At 45.2% G+C, this 26300-nt stretch overlaps 1 protein-coding gene across 1 annotated transcript in view; it reads right to left on the reverse strand.

Moving 5' to 3' along the window:
• Nucleotides 1–695: 695 nt before the first annotated feature.
• The window catches only part of KNTC1 (kinetochore associated 1), a 54862-nt gene continuing 29257 nt past the window's right edge, over nucleotides 696–26300 (reverse strand). The window contains exons 35-64 of the mRNA XM_024566671.3: nucleotides 25981–26153; nucleotides 25444–25541; nucleotides 25003–25141; nucleotides 24728–24784; nucleotides 24102–24265; nucleotides 23175–23279; nucleotides 22678–22806; nucleotides 21840–21956; nucleotides 20896–21005; nucleotides 19337–19538; nucleotides 17778–17867; nucleotides 16043–16214; nucleotides 15898–15956; nucleotides 15498–15714; nucleotides 14660–14733; nucleotides 14177–14387; nucleotides 13948–14057; nucleotides 11898–11944; nucleotides 10508–10586; nucleotides 9435–9553; nucleotides 8952–9087; nucleotides 8183–8278; nucleotides 7730–7786; nucleotides 6210–6264; nucleotides 6067–6130; nucleotides 5434–5563; nucleotides 4308–4397; nucleotides 3777–3922; nucleotides 2898–2988; nucleotides 696–1848 (exon numbers count right to left, since the gene is read on the reverse strand). Coding sequence (XP_024422439.2) covers nucleotides 1825–1848; nucleotides 2898–2988; nucleotides 3777–3922; nucleotides 4308–4397; nucleotides 5434–5563; nucleotides 6067–6130; nucleotides 6210–6264; nucleotides 7730–7786; nucleotides 8183–8278; nucleotides 8952–9087; nucleotides 9435–9553; nucleotides 10508–10586; nucleotides 11898–11944; nucleotides 13948–14057; nucleotides 14177–14387; nucleotides 14660–14733; nucleotides 15498–15714; nucleotides 15898–15956; nucleotides 16043–16214; nucleotides 17778–17867; nucleotides 19337–19538; nucleotides 20896–21005; nucleotides 21840–21956; nucleotides 22678–22806; nucleotides 23175–23279; nucleotides 24102–24265; nucleotides 24728–24784; nucleotides 25003–25141; nucleotides 25444–25541; nucleotides 25981–26153 — 3361 coding nt within the window. The 3' untranslated portion in view covers nucleotides 696–1824. The remainder of the gene's footprint in view (nucleotides 1849–2897; nucleotides 2989–3776; nucleotides 3923–4307; nucleotides 4398–5433; nucleotides 5564–6066; nucleotides 6131–6209; nucleotides 6265–7729; nucleotides 7787–8182; nucleotides 8279–8951; nucleotides 9088–9434; nucleotides 9554–10507; nucleotides 10587–11897; nucleotides 11945–13947; nucleotides 14058–14176; nucleotides 14388–14659; nucleotides 14734–15497; nucleotides 15715–15897; nucleotides 15957–16042; nucleotides 16215–17777; nucleotides 17868–19336; nucleotides 19539–20895; nucleotides 21006–21839; nucleotides 21957–22677; nucleotides 22807–23174; nucleotides 23280–24101; nucleotides 24266–24727; nucleotides 24785–25002; nucleotides 25142–25443; nucleotides 25542–25980; nucleotides 26154–26300) is intronic.

Raw genomic sequence — 26300 nt, forward strand, 5'->3', positions numbered from 1 at the left:
GGCATGAGAGGAGGCAGTAACGCAGGCATTCACCTGTGGTAGGAATGGGCATTTGCCTCCTGAAATGCCTATAGCTTGGCCATTTGCATGTAGAGCCTTAAAAATGTTCTTCATGGCCTGACCGGTGCGGCTCAGTGGGCTGGGGGTCACCCTGCAAAGCGAAAGGTCGCTGGTTTGATTCCTGGTCAGGGCACATGCCTGGGTTGCAGGTTCAGTCCCGTCAGGGCCATATGAGAAGCAACTGATTGATGTTTCTCTCCCTCTCTTCTCCTGTCTCCAGAAATAAATAAATAAATAAATAGTGTTCTTCATTCCCTTTGATCTGGTCAATCTGTTCCTGGGAATGTATCTTAAGGAAATAAATGCAAACGTGGGATAAGCTTTATGAAAAATACTGGTGTAGTCCATAAACACTTGGAAGACAGCAAGTGAGTGACCATTTAAACCTCCAGCAGCGAGCACTGGCTGATGTGGCTCAGTGGATTGAGCGCCAGCCTGTGAACCAGAAGGGTTGCTGGTTCGGTCCCCAGTCAGGGGATGTCTGGGTTGTGGGCTGGGTCTTTAGTGGAGGATGCTTGGAGGCAACCACACATTGACGTTCCTCTCCCTTTCTTTCTCCCTCCCTTCCCCTCTCTAAAAATAAATAAAAACTTAAAAAAAAATCTCCAGCAACGGAGGCTTTACAAATGGGGGAATTCAGGCTTTGAGAAACTCTGTAACTTGCCCAGGAACATGTAGCTCATATGGGATGGAGCCAGAATTCAAATCCAGACTTTATTCCAAAACCCGTGTTTTAAATAACGACACTAGTATAGAAATGATATTTTCTCAACTGGCAAAACAAAGGCAAAGTCTAGTATCACAGAATTTTTTACAAGTATAGCAGAAGATTAGGCAGGAGGAGTAAGAGCTCCCACAGTCTTTGTGTGCCCAGGAGCGGCTGCTGGCTCTCCTCGCCACCCTGCCCTTGTAGGCCAGCCTTCCAGCCCGGGGCCTGCAGCCTGCACGGTGTTCGGCCCAGACTCCTGGCCTGAGGGATACCTGCTCAGTTCTGTCACTTTTGGGCAGTGGCAGGAGAATTAGAGGTTGGAGAAAGTGAAGAGCTACTTCTCTCCTTTGCTGGTGGCTTGGCAGAGGCGGCAACAGTGGAGGAGGCCTAAGGGCGGCTTCGGGCAGCAGCGTGGGGGGACACTCACCTCCCAGGCGGGAGCGCCGGGTCCACCACCAGCTCAGCAGCAGACGGGGCTCCAGGCTCCATCCCAGGGGCAGGAGGGAGCAGCTCCTTGATCTTCGACTTGTAGTCCTTTCTCCCTTTGCCTTGCAAGCGGCCCCCCTCCATCTCCCTTTTGCCTTTCAGTTCTTTTAACACCTTTGTAACCAATTCTCGGCATTCGATCCATCTCCACTTGAATTATCCAGAGTGTTTTCCACTTTTCTGGCTGGCCACTGACCGACACACTGCAGCAAAAATCACACACGTGTTTATTATAGTAGTATTAAGAAGACTGATATTCTTATATGTGGAAGAAATAGGATGTAAGTAGCCGCTTTTCTTCTGAAGGGAGCAAAATATTTTTGCATTTTGTTTTCTTCATAGATGGTGCAAAAGTCAAGAGTCTCTGCAGGTTATACAAATAACTGGCAAGGAAAAGATTTATTGTGAGTTTTTTATGGGACAACCAACTGTCTTGGTTATTACTTGTCAGGTAACAGCTAACAACAGCTACAATACACAGATCGCACAAGGTTGAGCCACAGTAAATACGGTCAGTTCACAGCAGGCTCCAGACTTCCTCTTGTTCTTCCGGAGGAAGGTTTGGTGATTTACCATGATCCGTTCAGAAACATCTAAGTGGGAAAAGGCACAAGAGTATTTTGATGAGTGGCATTTAGCTTTTCCCATCAGCAAATGCTCAGATGAACTATGGAACTCAAGGTTTAACTGTGTTGCTGAAAAGCTACATGTAACGTTCTTCGGTATTTTAGATAAAAATATGGCTGGAGGGGTGGAGGGATGGGGAGAAAATGCAGACAACTGTAACTGAATAACAATAAAGGTTTTAAAAAATATATGGCTGGAGAAAAACAATTTTAAGGGTCACAAATTCATCTCCTGAATCAATATTCTCCCTTTTTGAAAAAAAGTAATTTTATGCCACTGAGCACAACAGACTGGATGTGAACATTCGAAGTTATTAGCGACAGTTAACAAAATGTAGGCTTATTTTAGTGTCTATTTTAGATCACAGGAGGAAACCCCCCCCCCAATACCTAGGTTTACTAAAGCTCCTGATCTATGATCAAAGTAAAAACATTTACCTTATATTTAAATTCAAGACAGGAGTAAAAGTAGTTCATATGCCTACTTTATATATGACAGTGTTTGGAAGGATACACACCAAAGTGTTAACAGCGACACTGGGTCTGGGTAGTGAGATTTCAGGAGATTAGGATATTTGGGTTTTTTTGCTATTGCAAATTTCTCTCTTTTCTATAGCGAGCAATTATGTCTTAGGTAACTAAAAAAGGAAAAATAAAACACTTACTACTCAAGCACAACATTAACTGATGCCTTCTGAGATTTGGTGCTTCACTTGCTTCGGTGTGAAAAACGAGACCTCAGGAGGAATCAGAAAGCTGCAAAGCACCTGAGAGCCCAGGGTCCAGGTGTAAAGACTACAGCTGAGCCAGGGCCAGCGACTGGGCACAGGGCTCAGAGGAGAGCTAGGGCCTCTTCACTTCTCAACCGGGACTCTCTTACACAGAAAGTAAATCATAAAAGTACACGCAGGCACGTGCAAAAACACACTGATCTCCAGAACAAGCCGGCTCACTTTCAAGACCCTGGAAATGGAAATGGTGTCAGGTTTGAGTCCAGAGAACTGCGGCCACTTTACCTTCAGAATGTCACAGGGAGCGGCGTCTGCTGGCACAGGGTTCCCACGGTGCTTTGAGTATTCGGTTACAAAGACGGAAGCTTCGTCTAAACTGGGGCATCAGAAAGAGAAAGAAGGGCATGAGGAAGCTTCCGGAGTGATAACTACGCTCGCTACCTGGACTGTGGTGACGGTATCACAGGCGTAGACAAACCGATCAGGCTGCACACCTGCCGTATGTGCAGCTTGTCATATAGAGATTACACCTCAAAAGAGAACACTCGTTCACAGAGGACAAGATGTGACCATGGCTCGGTCACAGTGCTGTAAGCAAGCAGAAGGAAACCCATGGGTGGTGGCGGAAGGAATACCCCCCAGTGACCCGCACGGCTAGACAAACACAGGGACAGGCCCGGTGACCATTTCAGTCGCTCCCTGTCCTCAGGGCCACCGGTTGCTTCTTCTCCCCGTTACTTCCCCAGCCCGCTCCCAACCCTATCCCAAGAAGCTTGTTGTTTCCAAACGTGTGGGTGCTGGAAAATTAGAGGACCAAGCTCAGCGAAAATTATGTTGCATAAAGCTATTGATTCTGAGCAAGTGCTCCAGAAAGCAAGCTGTAATTTAGGGTTTTAGAGCAGAACTGTGAGACACCTGTTTTGGGGGTTCGGACAGTTGTGTAACTGTCCGATTTCCAGTTCTCGTCCCAGGAGGCTGGGCTGGGAGACAAGTGACGTCTGGGTGTGTGTAGAAATGCTAGAGCTGAGCGCTCGGAGCCTTTAATCACACCCCGTAGCTCTACAGCTGTTTGATACTTCCTCCAAAATAAACATAAGTTTTAAGGAAATTCTATAGCAAGGTTGTTTTTCTCTTTTAAGTTTTTTTTTCTTTTAATTCACTTACCTTACTTCACTTGCCAAATAGTTTACCAGGTCAGTGGCGCTGTCGGTATTCACCGTGTGCAGCTTCAACACCTCAAAGTGTTTTGTCTTTGCCAAAATCCCAAAGTCCTTCTTACTTATGATGTCATTCAGAATCAGATTTCGAATCTATAGAGTGACAGGCATCATCATGTTAAAAATGCGTTAAGTGCCAAGTCCAATTCAATCCCAAAACATTTATGACGGCACCACCGCGTTGTAACCCAGCCCCTGTCCGAGGGGCTGCCGTGGCCCATTGCAGCGCCTCACGCGGTGAGAGTAGAAGGAACGGTTGTTAAGCACTTTGGAACTTTTAAAGAGAATAGCAATGAACAAGACAGCCAGGGTCCCTGCATTTAAAAAAATTTAGAGGTTTTAATAAAAGCAAACTAATTATATATTAACAAACAGATTGACATGGTAATTTTCTCCTTTATCTAGATCGGTTTGGGGAAAATGATCACCTCTAGTATCTAATTTTTCATAGCAAAAAGGAGATGAAATTTCCTCTTACTTGATGTGAAAATCCTGCCAACTGGCCAGTATTCATATGCTCTTCTAGTTGCTGTAAAATGATCTGAGGGTCGCATGAGCTCAGAAAGTTCTGGAGAAAAAAATCAAAACATAATTAACAAAAAAGTATAATTACTACTATTTCTGTCAAATCTGTAAGGTTTTCTTTTTCGTTTTTTAAAACTGGTTTTGGGGACAGGGGAGAGAAAGAGAGAGAGATTTTTATTGTTCCACTTAGTTATGCGTTCATTGGTTCCTTCTTGTACATGCCCTACCTGGGGATCGAACCCACAACCTTGGTGTATCAGGATGACACTTAAACCAACTGAACTACCAGCCAGGGCAGGTTTTCATTTTTAAATTTGAAATATCGTAACAAATTTCTATTTTAGGAAAAAATACTTCTTTCAACAGAAAATTATTGAAATAAGAAAAAAAGCATTTTACAAATACCCATTCCAACAGCAAGAACTATTTAACATGCAGCTTGTCATTCTCAGTGCCAAAAGGAATCTATTTAAATACTAAAACTCTGAAAAGCAGCAACGGATGAGCTTGTGAATAGCCAAAAAAGAGCGAAGTCAGAGAGAAGCACAGACGGCTTTGAAGAAAATGGAATGAGTAGAACGAGTGACAGATAAAGATGTGTGTTCATTTATACATATCTCTGCCCACTGGCTCATTTCCTTTGGGAAAACACTGCAAAACACTTCCAAGTGCTTTGTTCTACTTGTTCTGTGTCACGTAGGGAACGAGCATCATTTTTAAAGCTGCTGTCTGTGGCTCCCTTGGTGGCGCCACACACAAAACCTGACAGTCTCCGCTCTTCGATCTCCCACCTCCATTCACTGAGTGAGGCTGCCCTCCTCGTCCTCTTCTCCATCTAGTTCATTTTCATTCATCGCTGAGAACCTGCTTTGGGGACCGACCCCCCTCAGGCTCTCCTGACCTATCCCCCAGGTCACTGTGCATGGGTGGGGTGAGACACACAACCCCCTTCTCCCCCCCGCCCGCACTGATGTGCCACTTTACAGGTATGGTGGAGACAGCGTGACCTTTTGCAGGGGACATGCAAGGGGAGGCCATCCGTTTCTTTGGCAGCCACAGGGGAATAATTCCCAGGATACCTTGATTTGCTGGTGTCTTTTTTCCGAGTGGGGCATGAGCATGAGACAGGCCAAGGCAAAGGCCGGAAGCTCTAGCTGGACGTACTGCCGGGCAACGCCAACCATGTCGAGGTCACCTGAAACCGGACATCTTCCGGAGAGCGCGTTAGTTAGTCACCAATGATACGGTCAGAGCCTCTCGTTTCTAGTGTCCCACAGTTGTTACCTGCCTATGCTTTCAACAGTTTCGGACGTCAAGGGTGTGATGCATAACATTGGCTCAGCAGCGAGGAACCCGCCTTTCACGGCACCCTCCCGGGAGTGAAAGAAGCGGCCTGCCGGAGCACAGGCCGCTGGCCGCCGCGCGCCTGAAGACAAACTCTCGGGAGGCTCAAAATCACGGGGACCCCCGGCAGCACTCGGGCGGGCACAGGGGCGCCCTCACTCACGTTAAGTTTGGGGACAACTGCGAACCCGCGTATGAGTTGTACCGCGCACAGAAGGTAGACGGGGTAAAATAACAGGTCCTGTATTTTACAAACAAGCGGCACCCTAACCTCCCCGAGAAAAAGGAATTATGAGATGTTACTAAAAAGGAATTCTATAAGCAATACACTGGATTTTGGGGGGTAAGAAAACAAATATTTTACTTACTCTAGAATAGCAATGAGGCTCTCGCAGCAATCTGATAACTGGCTGGGGCTTAAAGGGCACGAGGCTGAAAATGCAAAACAAAAATGTACACACACACGTACAACGTGACACGCTACCGTCCCTGTCGCGGGGAGAGGCCATACCTGCAAGTAGTGGTGTCTGAACCACTCGCTGCCAGGCCTTGCTGAAGTAGGGGACCTGTGGAGACAAGCGTATGGCAGAGTTCACGCCCGGGACATCGCGGACTCCGTATTTTCCAGCCACGGACCGCGCACACACAGCTCGTATGCTGGATGCTCAAACCAAAGTACAAATGGGTACCCCTGTGCTCGAGGGGGTTAGATTCTAGGACACTTTTCTTATGATTGTGTATTTCGCCATATTATTACATGTAACCCCAGCTGACTCAGTACTGTTTTACTTGGGAAAAAGAGTGTCAGAACCCAACTCAGAAAACATAACTTATACTAGTTCCAGTATGGGCCAGACACTGTGCTCGGGCCATGGAAGGGGGCAAGGGGACAAGGGAAAACATTTCAGATGAATAAGGAAACACCTCCATCACAGACACCTCCATCAGTAGGAGGTGGTCAACTCAGTGACGGTGCAGGTTACTCCACACTATGGAGAATGATTAAGAGTTACAAATAAAGGGCTACCGGCAAAGGCCAAACAGTCATTGTAAGACCCTACAGTCCCACTGCCAGGTACACAGCCACACAAACACACAGTCTCACAAAAACCTGCACCCGAACATTCACAGCAGCATTATTGGTAGTAACCAAAAATCGGAAGTAACTCAAACGCCTGCCAACTGATGAAAGGGTAAAGAGAATGTGGTGTAGCCACACAATGGAACATCATTCAGCAATGAGAGGGAATGGCACTGGCACACCGTACAGCATGGGTGAACCTTGAGAACATCACGGTGAGTGGAAGAAGCCAGACGCAAAAGGCCACGTATCATTAGAGAAACCCAGAGACACAGAGTAAATGAGTGGGAGGCAGGGGCTGGGAGAGGAGGGGAGTGGGCAGTGAGTGCTAGTGGACACGGAGCTTCTTTTTGGGGGTGAGGAAAATGTTCTAGACTTAGTGGTGATGGTTGCGAAGCTTTGTGAAAACGCTAAAACCACTGAATTAACTGTACATTTTGCAAGGGTGAGTTTTACATGTGAATTATGTCTTAATTAAAAAAAAAAAAAACGAGGGAGAGCTATATGCGCTGCCAGGGAGCAAGCCCCAAGACAGCAACGCATCACGTATTTCTACACAATGACGGTGACAGGGGCGCACAACCATGGCCTTCAGAAAAGGTGAGTGCGACACGCTCTCCGACTTTGAAGATCTTCGCGGTCCAGGGGGGGCCGTGGAAGGTGTCATTCAGAGAAGCCGTGCCGTGACAGACGTCAGAGCGGGTCAGTGTTTGCAAGCCTAAGCGAGGACGTGACGCATGAGGCCTGCGGAGCTGGGGAGAGTGCGGTTTTGCAGCGGCGACCCCGCTGTCCCGGGACACCAGGCTCTCGCAGACCAGCCCTGCTCTCCCCTATGGAGCTGGTTACTAACCAGCGTGCCCGGCAGTCACAGACCAGCGTGTATAAAGATTAAATTCTATAAAACTTACTTAAAAAAACCCCCCAAAAACCAAAAAAACAAAACTACATACCTGCCATAAAGAATGGATACTAGAAATGGCTGTTAAGACTTTCCTTAGATAAGGAATCTATAAAAAAATAAATAAAAGAAAAACATTCCTAAGACGGCCAGAACAGAAAATTTCCACATGAAGCAGCAAATTCTTTCAGAAGGATTATCAGTCAAATGGACCTCCCCTGAGAACCGCCGAAGCAGGTCACTTACAAAGTCACAAATATCAAAGGGGGCCGGGGAAACTTCCATTTGTTTCCCGTGGCATTTATGTCATTTGGGACTTGGCCATTTCTCTGGCCTAACTCCAAGTTCGTCAAGCGTGGCCCGAACCCAGTGAGAGCGGACGTCTTCAGCACACGTCAGTGCAGAGTGTTGGAGGTGCGGGGCCAAAGCTGTAAATACCCCGCGGTCTCCTACGGACACGGGGAAAAGCAGCCCCAGCCCCCGCAGTCCGGGGCACGGAGCCTACCATGTGGAAGCCAAGAAGCTTTTGCAAGAGCCCATTCCACAGCTGCAGGTCGTAGATCTTGTATTCTAAACAGAGCTCAGTCACCAATCTTACTGCCTAAAGAAGAGAAAAAAACCATACTGCTCAAAGGCCCCAGAAGATCAAACCACCTTTGGAAGAGGTGGGGCAGCTGAATACAAAATACGCTTATAATCTATTTGTGCCTCTTGCCTAAATTCAACGAAGGCCCCCATCTCTCTAATGGAAGAAAAAAAAAAAGATTAAGCTTATCCTATTATTATCATCATCATCATTTTTAGATTATCCTTTTACAAACTGTTTTCATAAATTCACAAACAGCACCTTGGACTTTCCCCTCTCCTTTTTCTATCTAAGAACAGTTTGCCTCTTGGCCCCGGACCCACCTCGCCCTGGGCTCCGACTGCCTCAGAGACTAAGTTCCCATAAACAACCAGGAGGCAGTAAACTCTGCCCCTGGGAACACAGGGCATCTCTTCTCTGGTCCAGCTGAGGACAGACGGGCCTTGGGAAGGATTATAAACGTGCTCTCTCTTCTTGATAGGGATGGCCTTAGTCCTCAAGGAAGAGAGGGAAGGGGACTCGGGAGTCTCCCCGTCACCCGCCGGGACAGGAAGGAGGAAGAGGTCTCTCACAGGAGCAGGCTGGCTCAGGAATCAAGGGTTTCTCTGGGTCTGTCTCTTGGGCAGACACTCGGCTGTGTGAGCCGAGTGGACGGCTGCCCCGCCATCAGGGGACCCAGCGTACGTACCATGGACTCGTGGCTGTGGTTTTTCCACAGGCCCTTAATCATTCCTTCTTTAGGGCTGTTGCAAAATAATTCATACGTGATGGGGATATTCAAAGTCTCAAATGATGCCAGAAAAGTTATACATTTCAAGTAAGATCTGGAAAACAGAGGTATTTACGGAAAACATTCTCACAGGCCACGTTTACACCTAAAATGAAAGCCGCCATACGGATAAATTAGGCCTGCTTGTTTTTAAATGCCTATTCCAGGCTTCTAAATATGTTCACTGAATGTAATATTAGAAAGATAAAGAAAACGCTCCGTTTCTAAGTGTCTCGGAGGAATGAGGCACACAAGACGTTCTAAAATGCGGGGACACCCCATGTCCGCTCCATGTCGACTGCCCCTCTGACGCACTCACGACCCAGGGCCTTCCTTCCGAGTTATACTCCCAACAACGACCCATTTCCTCTTCCCTAACTCGGTTCAAAGCCTTCTACTCACTTCACTTCTTCGATGGGTTTTTTGAAGAGAGATTCTATCGTTTCCTTGTCAGCCAAATAGAGGAGACACTGAAGGGCCCGTGTCCTGTGGGCAAACGTCAACTGGTGCGTATTCAACGTCTGCAAAACCACAAGAGGGCGGGGTAGTTGCACGCTCGCGCTGCACTTGGTCAAAGCTCGGGCAACACAAGCAACGTTTCTTCTTGTTTTTAAACTCAAGGCAATCTCTGCTCCGAGGGAGGCAGTGTTTGGCAAAGTGAGACCCAGGGAACCCTGCAGAGTGCTCCTCAGCTCCGTCAGGAGGCGAGGCCGGGCGGGGCAGCGCTGTGTCCGCAGAGCCCCGCCACCCCAGTGCTGGAAACAAGCCAGGGCTTCAGGTTCTGGAAGCAGTCGAAATTAATTTTACTAAACCCCAACTCTTGGACAGATTCCTAAGAGTTCACATCTGAACACATACTCACATGAACTGGGACACCCTCTTTAATGCTCTGTGAGAGGAGGTAGGATGTGTGACGTGTGAAAAACGGGGGATGTGCCCCCCTTACTGTGGAGGACACACTATCAGCACCTCGGACTTCCCCCCTTTCTGCCCCCACCCGCACCCACCTCCCCCTGGGTTCCTGCTGCCTCGGAACATTTCTAGGGGCAACGCCTGAAGGCAAAGAGGCCATGTGGCCTCTAGGGAAAGGAAAAGGGATGGTTCCATCCAGCTCAGTTCAGCAGCACGACTGGACGGGGAAGCCCGGTCACGCAGGGCCCTGAGGCCAGGGTGGTGACTTCTGTCTGGCCAGTTGGTTTGGCCCCTTGCTCCTAGGAATGCCAACTAGCCAGGGAGTTAATAGCTGTGAATGCAGATAACCCGTGGGAACTGTCAACAGGCACACCACTCAGTCTGTTACAGAAGCCAGCACTGCGTGGGGGTGGCAGATGTTATACGTGAGGCAGATATACCTGGAGTAAGTGTGTAAGTAAGCCTTATCTTAGCCATCTGTTAGTGATGTCCAGCACGGCAAACACACAGGAAAAAGGGACTGAGGTGCAGACGTGCGTTTTGACTACGCTCCCAGGACTTACGGTGGTGGCTGATGTGGCAAATATAAACAGCATTCTGGAACTATAATCAATCGGACGAGACAGGAGGAGATACAGGACTCTGAAGAAAAGTTTTAAGTCACATTAGATTGTAATTTAGAGACAGATCATTAAAACAACAGACCTGTTTTACTGTCCAGAGAAAGTCATCACAAACACAGCCCTGAAGGGTTCCGGGTCAAGGACGTTTTTGCTTTCCCCTCTATCTAAAGACCATAACAAATGCAATAAATAGTCTTCTCGCCTGTAAAATAGCTAGCCAATCTTTGATAACGTGCATTCTCTCTCTGTAAGAAGCCAATGCAAACCACAGCTGCAAGCCCACTGAATACTGTGCACGGACAACGCTGTTTCCATTCACGGGACATCATCGGCCGCACGCGTCAACCTGCAGACTTGGGGCTGAATGGCTCCCTCCAGAGAAAGAAGAGCAAGACCGGGAGGCACACTGGGGGGTGAGGGAGTGGAGCTTTCAGTGGGAAAAGGCTGGAAGGTACGAAATGGGCACGAAGGAAAAACCCCTCTGGGATTTCCTTTTTGGGATTTTCTCTCTCTCTCTGAACTGTTTTCCCTCTAAGACTTCCCAGGTGGCTGATGCAGCTAGACTCTCCAGGAGCTACCTCTTGCTTAGCTAAGGTGCTCCTGCCCTTCCAAGACTATGCAAGGACACGGTGAAGTCCAGAGGAAAGGAGGTCATGGAGGGGGTGGCAGGCCAGCTCTGTCCAAACCAGGAGAGCCTTTTCTTGGGTTTGTCTTTCCATACCCTCTCCCAGGTCTCCACGAGCAGCCTGCCCTACTTTTGGCTGAGACCAGGAACGGGAGAAACCGGCCTGTGGGTCGCCACTCCCTCTCCAGGCCTGGGCCAAGCATCAGGAATGGATCACCACACTGGTTTTGATTTGGGCCCAGATAGTCTTCTCACGGGAGCAAGCCGTGGCCAATCAGATCTGGCACATCAGACGAAACGCATGTGCCTTCTGTGGGCTCGGTCTCAGGCTGGAAGGGGAAAGAAACCCTGGTGGCCTAGCCCAGCCCCCACAGTGAGAGAGCACAGAGGGGCCTGGGGCCGAGGTCTTAGCTAGTGAGAGAGTTTCCCTTTGCTTGAGGTACACTCTCTGCTGAAGCTGTTCTAGGAGCCCTCAACTTTAGTAGGAGCTCACTGAGGGTTCAGAAACTCCGAATCGTGGCTGCTTCTTATCGATCCCACTGGAGATGCTTATCCCTACTCACGGCCCTGTGTGGCTGAATTGACTCTCCTCCGACTCTGCTCCAAATTAAGAACGCGTTTTCAACACCAACCTCCGACACATTCGTTAGTTCAGATCCCTACCGCACAGCAGGATAAGGGCAAGTGTGAGTAAAGAAGGAGTACCTCCGCAGTGCTTCATCTTCTTCGAGTTCCAATATTTCTGATGGGTTCTTTGAAAAAGTGGGGGAAAAAAGTCAAAACTCAATAAAATTTGTTAAGCTAGATAAAGCTATGAAGATCTATTAGATGAAAAACCCAGCATAAGAAATTATGTTTGCACACAAGAAATTTCAGTACAACTCATTACTGTAAGAATTTTGCTTAGGAAATCCGGGCACATGGGTTGCTGAGCAAACAAAATAAACAAACCTGTCCTCCTGGAGCTTACATCCTTTGGGAAATTTTTAAAAGAAAGGGGCTGTGTAAACAGTAAATGAGTTCTTCATTAATTCAGTACATGTTTACTGGAATTCACAAAGCAGTGTTTTAGGGGCTACGTACAAAGTTCCTGGCCTCGAAGACCTTTCAGATTTGTGCTCCGAATGTGCAAGTTAAAACATTCCGGTTTCTGAGTCAACCACAGATTCTGAACGGCCTAGTGTGCTTTTAACACCTGCTTCCACTGAAGCTCAGGTCTTGCTCCTGGTAAATACTTTAAAAATACTTGTGAGATTGAATGCCAAGTGATAGAAATACTACTAATTGAAACCCTAACGTCATGTCAGTTATACTATTTGCATACAAGTAGATTTTTCCCAGATATCCAACTAGATGGACAGAGGAATTATAGAATCACCCGAATTAAGTGCTGCCTGAAAAATCAGATGAAACAGTGCAGAAAATTCCACACTCAGATTACTAAATCCCTCTATAAATTTAGATTTAATGTGACTGTTTCTAAGATACTGACATTATGTGTTGACATTATGTACCCCCTGATATGATACGCTGAAGAGAACACATTACCTACATAGTATTCTTGCCAAGAACACAGAACCCAAATGTAACCATGAGAAACATCAGCAAACCCACAGCAAAACATGTTACAAACCACTGGCCTGCACCCTTCAAAACATCAGTGTCCATCAGAGTTAACAAGGTCAAGTGAAAATCGTCAATAGGTGGTCAGTCGGGGCCTATCTGTGGTGGGGGAGGAGTCTGAAGAGAAACAAAACCGATTGTTTCAAAGTATCTCCCCTTAACAGCTATAAAAGGAAACAGAGTAACTATGTAATAGAGAAATGGGCAACATTTTTACTAAGTTATCTAAATTAACCCCCGTATTAGGGCAAATACACATCTGTGCCTCCAAATGTCATATCCTGAGGAGGACACGGTATCATTTAGGTAGTATTGTGGCCAAAAATGTGTCATTCGAATCTTATCATGAGAAAACATAGAAATCCAAATTGAGAGGCAGTTTATAAAATAACTGGATTGTACTCCTCAAAATGTCAAGGTCATGAAAGACACGAAGTGATGGAACTGTTCTAAGTAGATGAAAGGCAGTGCCTAACCCTGAACTTCATCCTGGTCCCTGGGCAGACTGCTGTGAAGAACATCATTAGGACAATTGGTTAAACTGTAACATGGACTATAGATTCAAGTCCATGTTGTATTGTATCAATATTATGTCAGTACTAAATTACCTGATTTTGATAATTATACTCTGGTTGAGAGGAAAGCCTTGTTCTTAGGAAATATACTCTTAAATGTTAAGGGGTAAAGGAGCATGGCATTGCAATTTATTCTCAAATGGTTCAGAAGACTATTATGAATATATCACAGGGAGAGCAACGAAACAAATACAGCAACATGTTAGACACTGATGGAGCGGGGTGAAGGAGACACAGGGATTCTTTTATACTACTGCAACTTCTCTGTATGCTTAAAATTACTTCAGAATAAAAAGTACATCCCATGAATCTGAGTGTAAGAAGAGGCCATTTCTTTCATGTATGTATTCACCTGGAACCATTAGCTAAAAGGTAAAATCGTTGCAAAACAGTATCTAAGCAAAAAGAAAAGGTAAACAACGTCATTAAAACTGATCAGATAATGGCGGGTACACACTGGGCAGAAGTTCCTTCTTTTAAGATTCTGTGCTCCTCATTAGGAGGTTAGGTCAACGTGAGACAACAGATAGGAGAGATGCCCTTGAGAACAAACTTACGTCGCCAGGTTTTGTGGGCGGGCACAGCCATTTTTCCAACAGCATGTCCCAAACTTTTTCCAAATTGATTTCATTGACTTCGGCTATTTCTTTAGCGGCTGCATGAATATCTAAGATAGTCAAGATAAAGAATTAAAAAAAGAAAAATCCACCTCCTCAATGCAAGATAACGGGAAATCAAAATGATAGTTCTCTCTGGACGAAAGGATAACAAGGGTGCTGCGCTCACCGGGATAGTCTTTGCCGGAGGGGTTCTGAATTCTCTGGCTGATGCTAGGGTGTTCATACAGACTGACGATGAGATGTGCCGGCTTCCCGACCCCTCTCAAGTACTCGGCCGTGTTCAGCTTGTGGGCGATGAGCACAGCCTCCGTGCCCGATCGCCGGTACTGGATGTGAAGCTTCTTCAACAAAGCCTCGGCTTTTTCACGTGCTTCGTCCTTAAAAAAATGCCAAGCAAAAAGAAACGTTGGCTTTCAAAATCTCCAGAGAGGCATAGGATCCCTCTTCATCCACCAAGCGAGGGCCCTGGCTCAGCGACACCGTTAAGTAGCCTACACAATGGTCTCACCCGTCCCCCGTCTCCATTTCGGGCACCCAGACCTCGCACGCCCTAGAAAAAGTCTCTCGTAGGGGCAGGAGAAGGTGTGCCCAGTGAGCACACTTTAAATGGAACAGGAGGGGAGCCTTCACTCTTCCAGCCGTCACACACCTTCGGTGGGATGTTCTGGAGCCATCTCTCGGCTAGATACAGGCAGAATTTCAAACTGGACATCTTAAAGGAGCCTACAAAGATAAGGAGATTGAGAAGAAAATCTTAATCCTTTTAAGACAATGTATTTCAGTCAAGTTAGCAAGTTTTTTTAATTATAAAAATGCACACTCATAGTAAAGAGCAATTTAAACAGGACAGAAAAATACAAACTAGAAAGTAAACCCAGAGGCCCCTTCTTGAGCTTCCATTCCTGCTCCCCAGAGTCTTCTACCCTCCGCCTTCCTGTGTGCATGCACACATTTTAACCCAGCCGGGGTCAGCTCACACACGTGGTACCATTTGCTGTTACCACTTAATGCGTATCTTGAACATCTTTCCAAATCAGCTACATAGTATTCCGTTCTCTGAATATGCTCTATTGTTTAAGCCAGTTCCTGTCCAATGGACATTTTAAAAAAATAGTTACTTTCAACTGTTACAATAAAAACCACAGTAACGAGCACCTGTGTTCGTGTACCTGTTTGATCGCGTGAGACTCTTTAAGGGTTCATCACTGGAAGTACGACAGGGTATCCAGAAGTAAGCATCGTCTCACCTTCCCCCCGCCCAGGGGGGGCCCACACGCCCACACCCCCATGCCCTGGGCGAGCGGCAAGGAGTCTGGGCTACCTGACTGGGGCCGTGTCAGCATTCAGCAGTCAAGCAAGTGAGGAGAGGAGGCACACACCTTTTTGAACCATCACACTGCTTCTCCTTAAAGCTACAAAAGTGTACGCTCCAAGTTCAGAAAAGCAACACAGCCACCCAGGTGGGGCAGTGGAAGGAAGCCTCGCACCTTCTGGGATGTCCTGGGCAAGGCTGATGGCGATGGCGACAGCCCACTCGGGGTTCACTATAGACAGCAAGTAGGATTCGATGGTCTGAGTGGTCCTGTAGATTTCCTTGTGAATCATGGTGGAGGACTTAGCTTGTGGTAACTTCATTAGCTTTGGCTTCAGTTTTTTTTCGAAGACGTGCTTGGCTGTGGACACGTACAGAGTGTCTAAAGAGAACTTCGAAGAGGGGAAAAGACAAGTCAAGGCTGGTTGATACGCTCCCCTTTAGGGTTCTGTGTGAAAGCAGCGTGACATCCTCTGCCCCAGGTCTGAATTAACTAAAGGACAAAGGAACCCCTTCAGTGTCTTCATCTCTTACCTTCATTAATTTGGAAATTAGTAAGTGTCTTCATCTCTTACCTTCATTAATTTAGAAATTAAGAGCAGTGTCGGGAAGGATTCTTCACTGAGTTCCATAGCTGGAAATGAGACGAGGACAGTGTGATTTGCTTACGAGGAAAATTTTGGCTATTCAGTAAAATTTGTAAGAAGTTAAAGGACATACATAGAATTTTCCAGAAGTTCTGTGCTGTGCCAAAAAATATTAGGTGAAAGGGCAGTCTAGCGTGGGCAGCTGGCGGCAAGGTGATCACGTGCTCCAACATGTACTGATATTCTAGGTCTACCGGAGGGGAAATTCTCCTGTATGACTTCAAGTGTTGGAGAAGACTCAGTGCCTGTATTAAAACAAAAAACATCCTCCCTTGAAATGCAGTTAACCCCAAGTGATTAAAACTCATCTGGCTCTACTCCACCATAGGTCTCCATTTCTGGGACAGTACTGGTGTCACCAAGATGATCAAACCTTTGACAGTTTTACTTTTAGTGTTATTTTTCTAAACCAGCGATTTTCAACCGGTGTGCCGTGAGATTTTTTTTTTTTTTAAGAATTTTATTTATTTACTTTTAGAGGGAAGGGAGGAAGAAAGAGAGGGAAAGAAACACTGATCTGTTGCCTCTTGCCCACCCCCAACTGTGGATCTGGCTTGCAACCCAATCATGTGCCCTACCTGGGAATTGAACCAGTGACCTTCCGGTTCACAGGCTAGCGACCAATCCAGAGCCACACAAGCCAGGGCGCCACGAGAATTTTTAAAACACACAATACCTGACTATTTAGTCAGGGGCACTGACCTCTTTCCCCTTAGATTGTTAAAATAAGAAAATGACAACAGCCAACACAATGATAACCATCTGGTGTGAATGAGTCAAAATTATACCTATTTTTGTTGTCAGATGGGTAAAACATCTAATAAATTTTTGTGGTGTACCACAGAATTTTAGGTATTAGTTTATGTGTGCCATGGATACGAAAAGGTTGAAAATAGCATAATTTCCATGGTCATTAATGAGGTTATACCAGCAGAACTAATGGGAACCTGTTGTTGATAGGATGTTTTATAAATGAGTTTGGCAGTTCACTATGCTCTCTTCAAATAGTTTGAGAAATAGCTCCAAAATACTTGATTTTATTTTATTTTTAACTTTCTTTAATTAAATGTATTGGGGTGACATTGGTTAATAAGATCATATAGGTTTCAAGTATACATTTCTGCGATACATGATCTGTATATTGCATTGTGAGCCCTCCACCCAAAGTCAAATCATCTTCCGTCACCGAATATTGGGCCCCTTTACCCTAGATTTCATTTTAAATACGGAGGCAGTAGATCTATAATTAATCCTCTATATCCCTTACTTCACTTCAGTTTCTATCTTATATTTTTCAAGCTTGTATGAAAAAACCTTTTGAATCAATCCATTTTAATTTTTAAAATCCGATTTAAAAAGAAGATATGATAGCTACTCTGACCAAAATTCAGAAGAAACTAAGAAGTTACTGAAAATACTGAAATGGAATCGAGTGAGTCCTGGACCTGCCTATTAACAGAGAAAAGCAGAAGCAAACCTGGGTGCCATATATCAATATAAATATATAAATTGCTCCCAGTTGACAAATAATTTTGCCTTACTTTTTCCAAATCAGTCTGTTAATGACTTCATACACTTTGATGTAAATCACCTCAGTAGAGCAAAACTTGGATTAAGATAAATGATAAAATATGGGTGAGCATGAAAAATCTTCTTATTTCTGTATCCCTTTTAAAGAAAAGGAACTAGAATAAAATGTGGAGTTTAAAGGGAGTTCAAAGGACAGTCCAGAAAGACACACTGGTAACTAATTTTTTTAAAGATCCAAATAAAAACAAAAAAGGAATTAAAAAATATATTTGTTTTACCTGATTTATATTAATGTTGGTTATTTTTTCATCAGCTCTTTCGATAACTTTCAGGACAATTTCGACCATTTCGTAGTCATAGGGATTCAACTGTATAAAAACAAAAAAATATCAAAACTTGAAAAGCTGCTGCCAGCTGTCAGATGGTTCCTTCAGGGAAGCTCATCAGCACAGAGATTACAAATACAAACTCCCAGCGCACCACAAGTTCAATTAGATTATTATTTTAAAAACGAACATTTTCTCATTTCTAAAATTAGTTCTATTAGGATGAACATAAATGCTTTAAAATGTCTCGGGTCACTTAAAAAAGAAAGCTGAATAAGGCAATATTGTTTTACTAAAAAAAGATGCTCCTACATTACTAAAACCCTAAAAAGATATATATTAAAATTTCATAATTTTGTAAGATTTTAAAATTAAAATTCGATTTCTTCCACTTGCGATGGGAAAATTAGAATATGAAGAACTGAGCAGTTCTTAGAATGACGGAACTAAGTGTGGCCCTTGAAGCAAATTTCTCAAAGCCATTCTAGCGCTAGCCACACACTAAGGGGAAGAATTAGCTGGGTGGCATCTCTGTGTTTATAAAAAGACAGGAAATACTCTTTGTTCTTTGTTTCTGCTGGCACGTCATTAGTTTTTTTTTCCCATTTTTAAAATGCCAGCCAAAGTCACATGAATTAGAACGCTGGCCAAAGTGGAAGGACGATCTCTATGGTACTTGAACTTTGAGCAAAAATTATATATAATTTTTGGCTGAATTACAGGCAAAATATAAAACTGAAGTATTTCTTTTAGTCTTCTAATCTTATTTTCCCTTCCATCTAACTTCATTCCTCCACCAAACTACCCCTTGACCTAAAGGTTCCAATTCTCAGATCTCCTAACCAGTAAATAAATAAATAGATAGATACATGTAACAAACAAGAAGGCAAATATTTATGCATGAAGATATCCATAGTAACAAAACTTACGATTTAAATGTTCATCCATAAAGGCCTGGTAAAATACAGTAGGTTTCATCCAGATTGTGGAATAATAAAATATGTACTTATTAAAAATGAGGTAGATGGATATTTACTGACACATAATAACAATATATTAAGTGAAAAAAGAGAGCAACAGGATAGTATGTTTAGTGTAAGATATTCACCAAATTACTGATTGATTTTAGAGAGAGAGACAGACAGACATCAATTGTCTTCTATATGCCCTGATGGGGATTGAACCTGCAATCTTGGTGTATTGGGACAATGCTCTAGCCACCTGAGCTACCTGGCCAGGGCCTCCACCTTTTCATTTGTACCTTTCTCTCTAGTTTGATCTTTTTCAAAGAATGTGTGTTATTTTTAAAAATCTAAAAAAGACCCTATTTCTATTTTTTAAAAAGACGAAAAACTGCTGTATTAATCTATATTAAAAATACAGAAATCTAAAATTACTTCAAAATTAAAAATTTATAAAAAATGTAGGGCTTCCACTTCCAATTTGTTCCTATGTATCCAATTATTTAAGTGTAGGAGGGACGCTTAAAACGACCATCACCACGTGCCCACCTTATGCAGGATGCCACTGAGGCTGATGACCAGCTCTCTGGTGCTCGTCAGCAGGGGCACCATTTCCAGGGCCTTGGCCAGGAGTCGGGAGTGCGGCCGCTCCGCCGTGTCCGGGCCTGCGTCGCCCTGGCTGGCGTCCGTGTTGTGGAGCAGGGTTTCGATGAACAGCTGAAGAGCCGCGTCACAGTTCAGCTGGAAGGTGCTACGGGAAGCACTCAGTCACACACCGTTCCCCCACAATTTCCTTTCGCCTGCGTCTCCACACGAAACTTCTCACAGAAGACTTAGGTCTGTGCTCCCATCGCTAAAATCTAACCCTTCCAACTATCCAGTCTTGTAATCTCATAATCTACCTGTCACCAGAGTTAACTGTAGCCTTAAAAACAATCAGGAATTACTGGGCGGGGGTGGGGGGTGGGGGAGGGAAGTGCTGGATAATGGTGGAAAGGAGAAGGGAACAGACAAAGAACATGCATGAATGACCCACGGACATGGACACAGTGCGGGAACTGACTGTGGGAGTCGGGGGTGGGGTGGGTGGAGGAGGACAAAGGGAGAAAAATTGGGATGACTGTAATAGAAAAACAATAAGAAAAGTGATTTAAAAACATAAAAAATAAATATTCATTAAAAAAAATTGGTATTGATCTTGCTCGTCCTGCCCCCTTGGAGCCTGTGGAGCTGCTGGCCCCAGGACTCCTGAAACGACCCACACATGTGGAAGGCGGTGGGCCGAGGCAGAAGCCGACTGTAAGCAGGGTCTCCAGGACCAGAGGGAGCACACAGCTCTTCTTGAAACTGAAGGTGTTTATGCTCGAGATGAAACTGAATTCTGTCTAGGCAAGAGGTGTGCTTACGTGTGCAAAGCACAGAACAACGCAGTGACTCCTGGTGGCAAACTGAACAAGACCAGGCATGGGGGAAAGTAGCGGGTGCGGTGCAAACTGTGGGTGTTTCGCACCAAATACCAGAGCAACCTGCCTGCGAAGGCCACTGGACACAGGATCGGTGTGATGTTGGGCCCATCAAGGATTTATTAAGTAACATCTAGTCTCCAACTTTTTTAACTCACTTACTAAATTTTTAAAAAATTCTCCCTAATTCCTACTTTTCACTGAGTTTTAATTTCAGATCACTTTCCCCCTAATTTGATCTGGTTTAGAAGTTTAATAGCTCAGAAGAATATTCCCAAACCTCCCTGATCACGGGAATCATCTGAAGCACCTGTGCAGGCTCCGATTCCTGGGCCCCAGCCCCGACCTGCTGGGAGAACCTCCGGGTGGGGCCCGGGACTCTGTGTTTTTCATCACGTGCCCGGGGCCCTGCTTATCAGGACGGAAGTGTGGGAAACACTGACCGGTGAATGAAAATGGTGGTATCTGAAGAGGATTTAATCTGGTTCTGTATTTATATTCAGTTTAAATCCAGGGGTGAGCAAAACAAAACATCCCAGATCTGTGGACCACGGGTAATGATCATCCTATTACTGTGTTCTCGTGGCCAGGATTATCAGTTTGTCGGGCTAACAGTGAAAATGCCATTATAGCTTCAAGCATTACCTGCAATATTCCAGAATGAGGCCTGTGTCCATATCTACATTCTCCACAAGAGCTTTAATGAGGTCTTTCTTGGTGAGAAAATGTTGCCTGAAAACCGGCTGAAAAGAAATCTAGAAAGAAAAAGAGTAAAACAGAACACGCCGCTAAACTGAAGTGTGGAAGAATAAGGGCACCATTGTGATGTGCCTTTGCGTTACCCTTTTTTTATAGAAAAACATGTTTCTGTAGCTCCTACAACTTGTTTTTTTTACCATACTACCCAACTTGACCACCAGTCTGAGATTTGGCGGTGGGTCCAAGGTCTCTCAGTCACGCTGACCCTCGGCTCTGCATCAGTACGTCTGGTTGTCAGCGGGGAGCAGTCCCGTCACTGCGCAGGAAGTAGACTCCAAAACATGTACCGTTTCTGGAGCGGCTACATTCCTGACAGGCCAACTATTTGCAAACTAAACAAAACACTGTACGTTTTAGTAAAGAAAACAAGATTTTGTTTGTTTTTGCAAAGTGAAAAATTGGGGCCACTTACTTTCCCTACTAGGAGTTCTTAAAGCTTTGTACACCTGTCCACACATTTTAATATTATCTTTGTCCAAATCAGAGCAGCACGAGACTATGAGGCCAAAGGCTAGGCCTGAAATGGTATGCGTGTCAATTCATGCTAGATATATTCCTATAAACGAGAAAGCTAAGCAGATAAAAATGTCAAGCCTCTTCTAATTTCCTTAAAAATATACAAAAAAAGGAAACGAGGCAAAAGGTCCTTTATTTCTTTGAAAGCACCAATGTGTGTACTTAATGTACCTAAAGTTTATGAGTCGCATACACCCACAGACCCACCCACCCTCTCCTCAACAGCGAAGGGCAACGAGACCTTCGTTGTAAACTTTCTAACCGGGTGGATGCCAGAATGAGTGAAACTTCGTGGCGCTACGAAGAATACTCACACCAAGTTTACCAAGGCGAATACCCCACAGGGCATCCGTACTGAGTTCACGAAACTTCAGCTCCACGTCTGTTTCCTGATAGAGACTGGCCAGCTGAGAGCCCACCAGAGATATTGCCTAAGAAATGAAAACCAACAATAAAAACCACAACCTTCCTTTGTGCTAACAGTGTGAAGTGTGGTACGTTGCTTTGCGCACAGTCATCACTTTTACAATATTTAGGTCATTCAGCTACTGGTATGAGGCCATAAATCCAGCCTGGGTTCCCTTTACGAGAAAAGGCTGAATTTTAGTTACCCTGCAGGCAACGCCCCACCCCACCCAACAGGTGAATTTAAAACACACATCAGAGAGAGGTTTCGCACATCTTAAACTCGTCCTACAAAAAAGAACAAGCTCACAGGCCTAAGGTTTCGATACACTAGAACAAGCCTAAGAAGTGAGGTTCAATGGCCGCACACAGATTTCAAGAAATAAAACATACGGCGATTCCCTTGGCTGGGCAAGGCTTAGGACCAGTGTGTCGCTAGGCAAGCAGAAGCTGGTAGAACCAACTGAGTTAGTGTGACCTTCCTTCTGCTAAATCTTTTTTCTTTTTTAAGGTTTTATTTATTTATTTTTAGAGAGAGGGGATGGGAAGGAGAGAGGGAAACGTCAATGTGAGGTTGCCTCTCATGCACCCCCTACTGGGGACCTGGCCCAAAACCCAGACGTGTGCCTGATTGGGAACTGAACCAGTGACCCTTTGGTTCAGAGGCCGGCACTCAATGCTCTGAGCCACACCAGCCAGGGCTCTTCCCCTAAATCTTTTAACACTTCAAGCACTTCCAGGTCATACCAAAATTTTGTCGTAATTCTGCCATGCTTTATCTACGAGCTTCCAGAGATTTTCAAACACTTCTTTTTGCGGTAAGAGCGTGCAATAACCCAAGGCCAAGTCAAGATCCACCAGGCGACAATTAAAAACCTACGGGAAGAAGCATCGGGAGAAGCAAATTCTTCGCAATCCAAACAGAATGCCGTGCTCTAAAGGCTCGTCACTACGTTTGATTACAGACCCTATGAAAGAACAGGTGTTTCACGGCATGTTAGCTGTGGGAACATAGTTACAACTTGTTTGCTTAGTATTAATGTCCTTTATCAATATAATAAATTGACCAAAAGCAATTATGACCGTTTTGTTCTATACGGCAGAGAACCCTGACCTTCCCTCCTGCGTGGCTCCTGTCTCATCGCTTTCCTTCAGATCCCCTCCCCTCCTCACTCTTACTGTCACTGAGCCATCAGAGCAACCAGAAAGGGGGAAGGGACGGCCTACCAAGAACACATACTCACTTTGTGCAACAGAGTTGTAGCATTTCCCCTGACAAACGGCACGGCTTTTTCTTTCAGTGCCATAATAACTTGCCTGGATTTAACTAACGAGGCCTCTCCAAACAGCTTTTTGAAAAAGACAAAAGATGCGTTAGGCCCACTTCTATGCAACATTCTGAAAACTTCTGTAAAACATTAAGGAACTTCAAAACTTCATTCATCATTATATGCAAAAAGAATGGGCATTTCATCTATAATGGCAGAAAGCTGGGGCTGGGGGAGAATGCCAGGAAGGGCAAAGTATCTTGATTTTAAATCGGGCTGTACCTTTGAGTCTCTATCTTGATTGGGATGTTGGTGACAAGGTGAGTACATTGATGGATACGCTTTAACCACGTGCGTTTTAATTTTGAAAGCTAGGCTTCAATAAAGCTAATTTTTAACAATTGCCCTTTAATAAACAGCTACAGACTAGTAGAAATGAACGTGATTCCCTGAGGCCAGACCCAAAAGCAAGTTGTCAACAGGTAGTTTGTCTTCTAGAATCCGTCCACGGTGCCCTCAGGTAATAATTATAGTAACTGGGGCCACAGAACAAACAGCAGACAGAGTCTGGACGTGATGTGATATCTGGGCTCAGGCTAAGAAGACGGGCTGACTGCAGCCTGACCCCCGGGGCCCTGCTTCCCCTCCCGGCTGGAGGTTTCCTCGCCCGCAAAGGGGAGAGTCTCAGGGACACTGTGAAGACCGAGCATGGAGTGTGTGCAAGGGCCCTGAGCACCGCCCGGGTCCTAGCCGATGCCCAGCAAGCGCCTCTGAGTTCTGACGAATACCGATTTCCTTGCTACGGAGCCAAATGGGAAAATACAGACTCCAAATTCCTTTGCCTGGCACTGTTTCTGTGTCTGTATTCATCCAAAATGAAGGTATTTGTTCTCAAAACTCTACCTTTTCACTCAAACTGGCATTCATGAAGTTGGACACCGAGTACTGAAGACAGGTACCAAATGCCCGAACGACAAACCCCAGGGCCAGCTCCCACTGGCTAGATTCCTGGAGGCTCCGGAGCAGGGCAGAGATGGAATTTACGCTGGGCAAAATTAGGCTGTCTCCTGTGGAACGACCACAGACTGTTAGTATCGAGATGTCTTTACAAAGACAGATCAAATTACAGGAAAGTGTTTTCAGGGGCTGCATGCTTCTCCAACGCAGGTGACGTTACAAAGTTAGTGAATGAGAGAGTTAACATGAGGCTTGATTTCAGCTAGAAAATCTCTAAGTTTGCTAGATAATGAGATATTTTGAATGTAACTTGCCTATTTTTGAGATGCTTAAATCATTCGCTGAGGAACGTGGAAGGCCAAAGTTTATGAACAGGTTAAAACCGTTAAGGCTAGAAAGCCTAATGGCACAGTTTTCTGAGCCTTTGGAACAATAACAACGTAACAGCAATAACTAACGACATTAAGAACATTAAGCCCGATTCATATCCAGAATTCTAAGGAATTTCTGTACGGCATGTGTACAATGGCGTACATCACAATACAAGGGTGTACACGTCTGATGTCAAGTACCTTCACTAATGGAGCAGTATGGTAAACTTGCAAAGTCCAGGGGCAGTCTCTTGTTTTCTACAAAAAAGAATAAATAAACACACTAAATAACTCTTCCACGGAGCACACCTCCACCTCTCACAGACAATTTTGTGCGTCTGGCTTCTTTTGCTGAGCATGGTGCCTGGGAGGTTCATCCATATTCCCGCATGTAGTTCTAGCTCCAAACCTCTACCGCTTAAACTTGCGTAAATAAAGCAGAAGTACATAGAAAATAATGCACAAAAGGGATTTACCAGCGGGAGGGACGAGGGATGAAATGAGCTCGTAAATGACGGGGAGCACCACCTGCGACTCGAGGACTATCCCGTCTTCACGGAAGAAGTCACTGTACGACCACTCTTCACAGGGGTCTTTACGGGCTCCAAACGCAGCCTAAGTGCCAAGTCACACGGAAGAAGGGGCTGGTGACCGACTCCAAAACATACATCGGCACTCTGAGATAGGGACAGCGTCCAGAGACGCCTTGTGGGGGGCCCAGTGTTTCATACGCCTGTGCCAATGAAAGCCAACGAATGGGACGGGGAAGGAGACGTGGTCTCGTGCCTACTAGTACAGAGTAAGAGAACACAAGAGTTACAGTCAGTATTTGTGTAGACTAGGCAAGTGATTCAAACGTGACGCGGAGTGGGTTAGCAGGGCGTGTGCTTGGGACGAGAAATTCGGGAGCAGCTTACTTTCACCAGAACCCCGTCGTCGCCCATTTGGCACTGTCGGGAAAGCTCTACGGCCGTTAAAGTGTATTTACACAGTTCCAACGCATCTAGTAAGAAATCTGAGAGAAAATGGAGAAAAATCACTAAACCGATACTTCATCTGTTTAGAATACTGAAAACGATCTTCGAATATTATCATTCAGAATTCTAAGGCCGGCCACAGACTAGAGAGAGAGGTTTCCACACAACCCGGAGTAACGCAGGCCCGTGTTTTCTAAAGCTTGGCTGCAAGTGAGACCAGGTATGGGGAGCCAGGGGTTTCACAACCCTACAAAGGCAGACGTCATCAGTGGTCAGAAATGACATCGTTACTATTTGGAAATGTGTGAAAACAATAATCCCCGCAGAAACTGATTATATCCAGTCGTGCCTTTGCAAAATGGAGACACAGCCTCTTCTCTCAGTAACTGCAATCCCAGCTGCGGGGGCCAGCATTTGGGAGACGAGTATGACCGGAACCAGAGAATATCAAACCCTGTGTGTTACAAATTTTGTCACCTGGACTGCAGATGGTGGCAGCTTGGCATGCAAGATCGTGTATTTCGGAAGGAAGATTTAGTCCCACAGGTGTTGTCATTGGAACGTCATTAGCCAACATGTGGCAGAGCTTCTGACATGCCAGGAAGAGCAATCTCCCAGTGTCGGGGTTGCAGTGATACCTAAACAAGGCTCTTTGGAAGAAAGGAAGCATCGCAAGTGAGAATACTTGTATCGAGAGCATTTGCCTTTCTCAGGCAAATACGTAACCACCATCAACTTCTGAAATGACTTCGTGGTATACAATGTGCTTCTTTTTTCAACTTATTTGGGACACCCTT

This window comes from Desmodus rotundus, chromosome 7, assembly GCF_022682495.2.
Source record: "Desmodus rotundus isolate HL8 chromosome 7, HLdesRot8A.1, whole genome shotgun sequence".
In the NCBI taxonomy this organism is placed as follows: domain Eukaryota; kingdom Metazoa; phylum Chordata; class Mammalia; order Chiroptera; family Phyllostomidae; genus Desmodus; species Desmodus rotundus.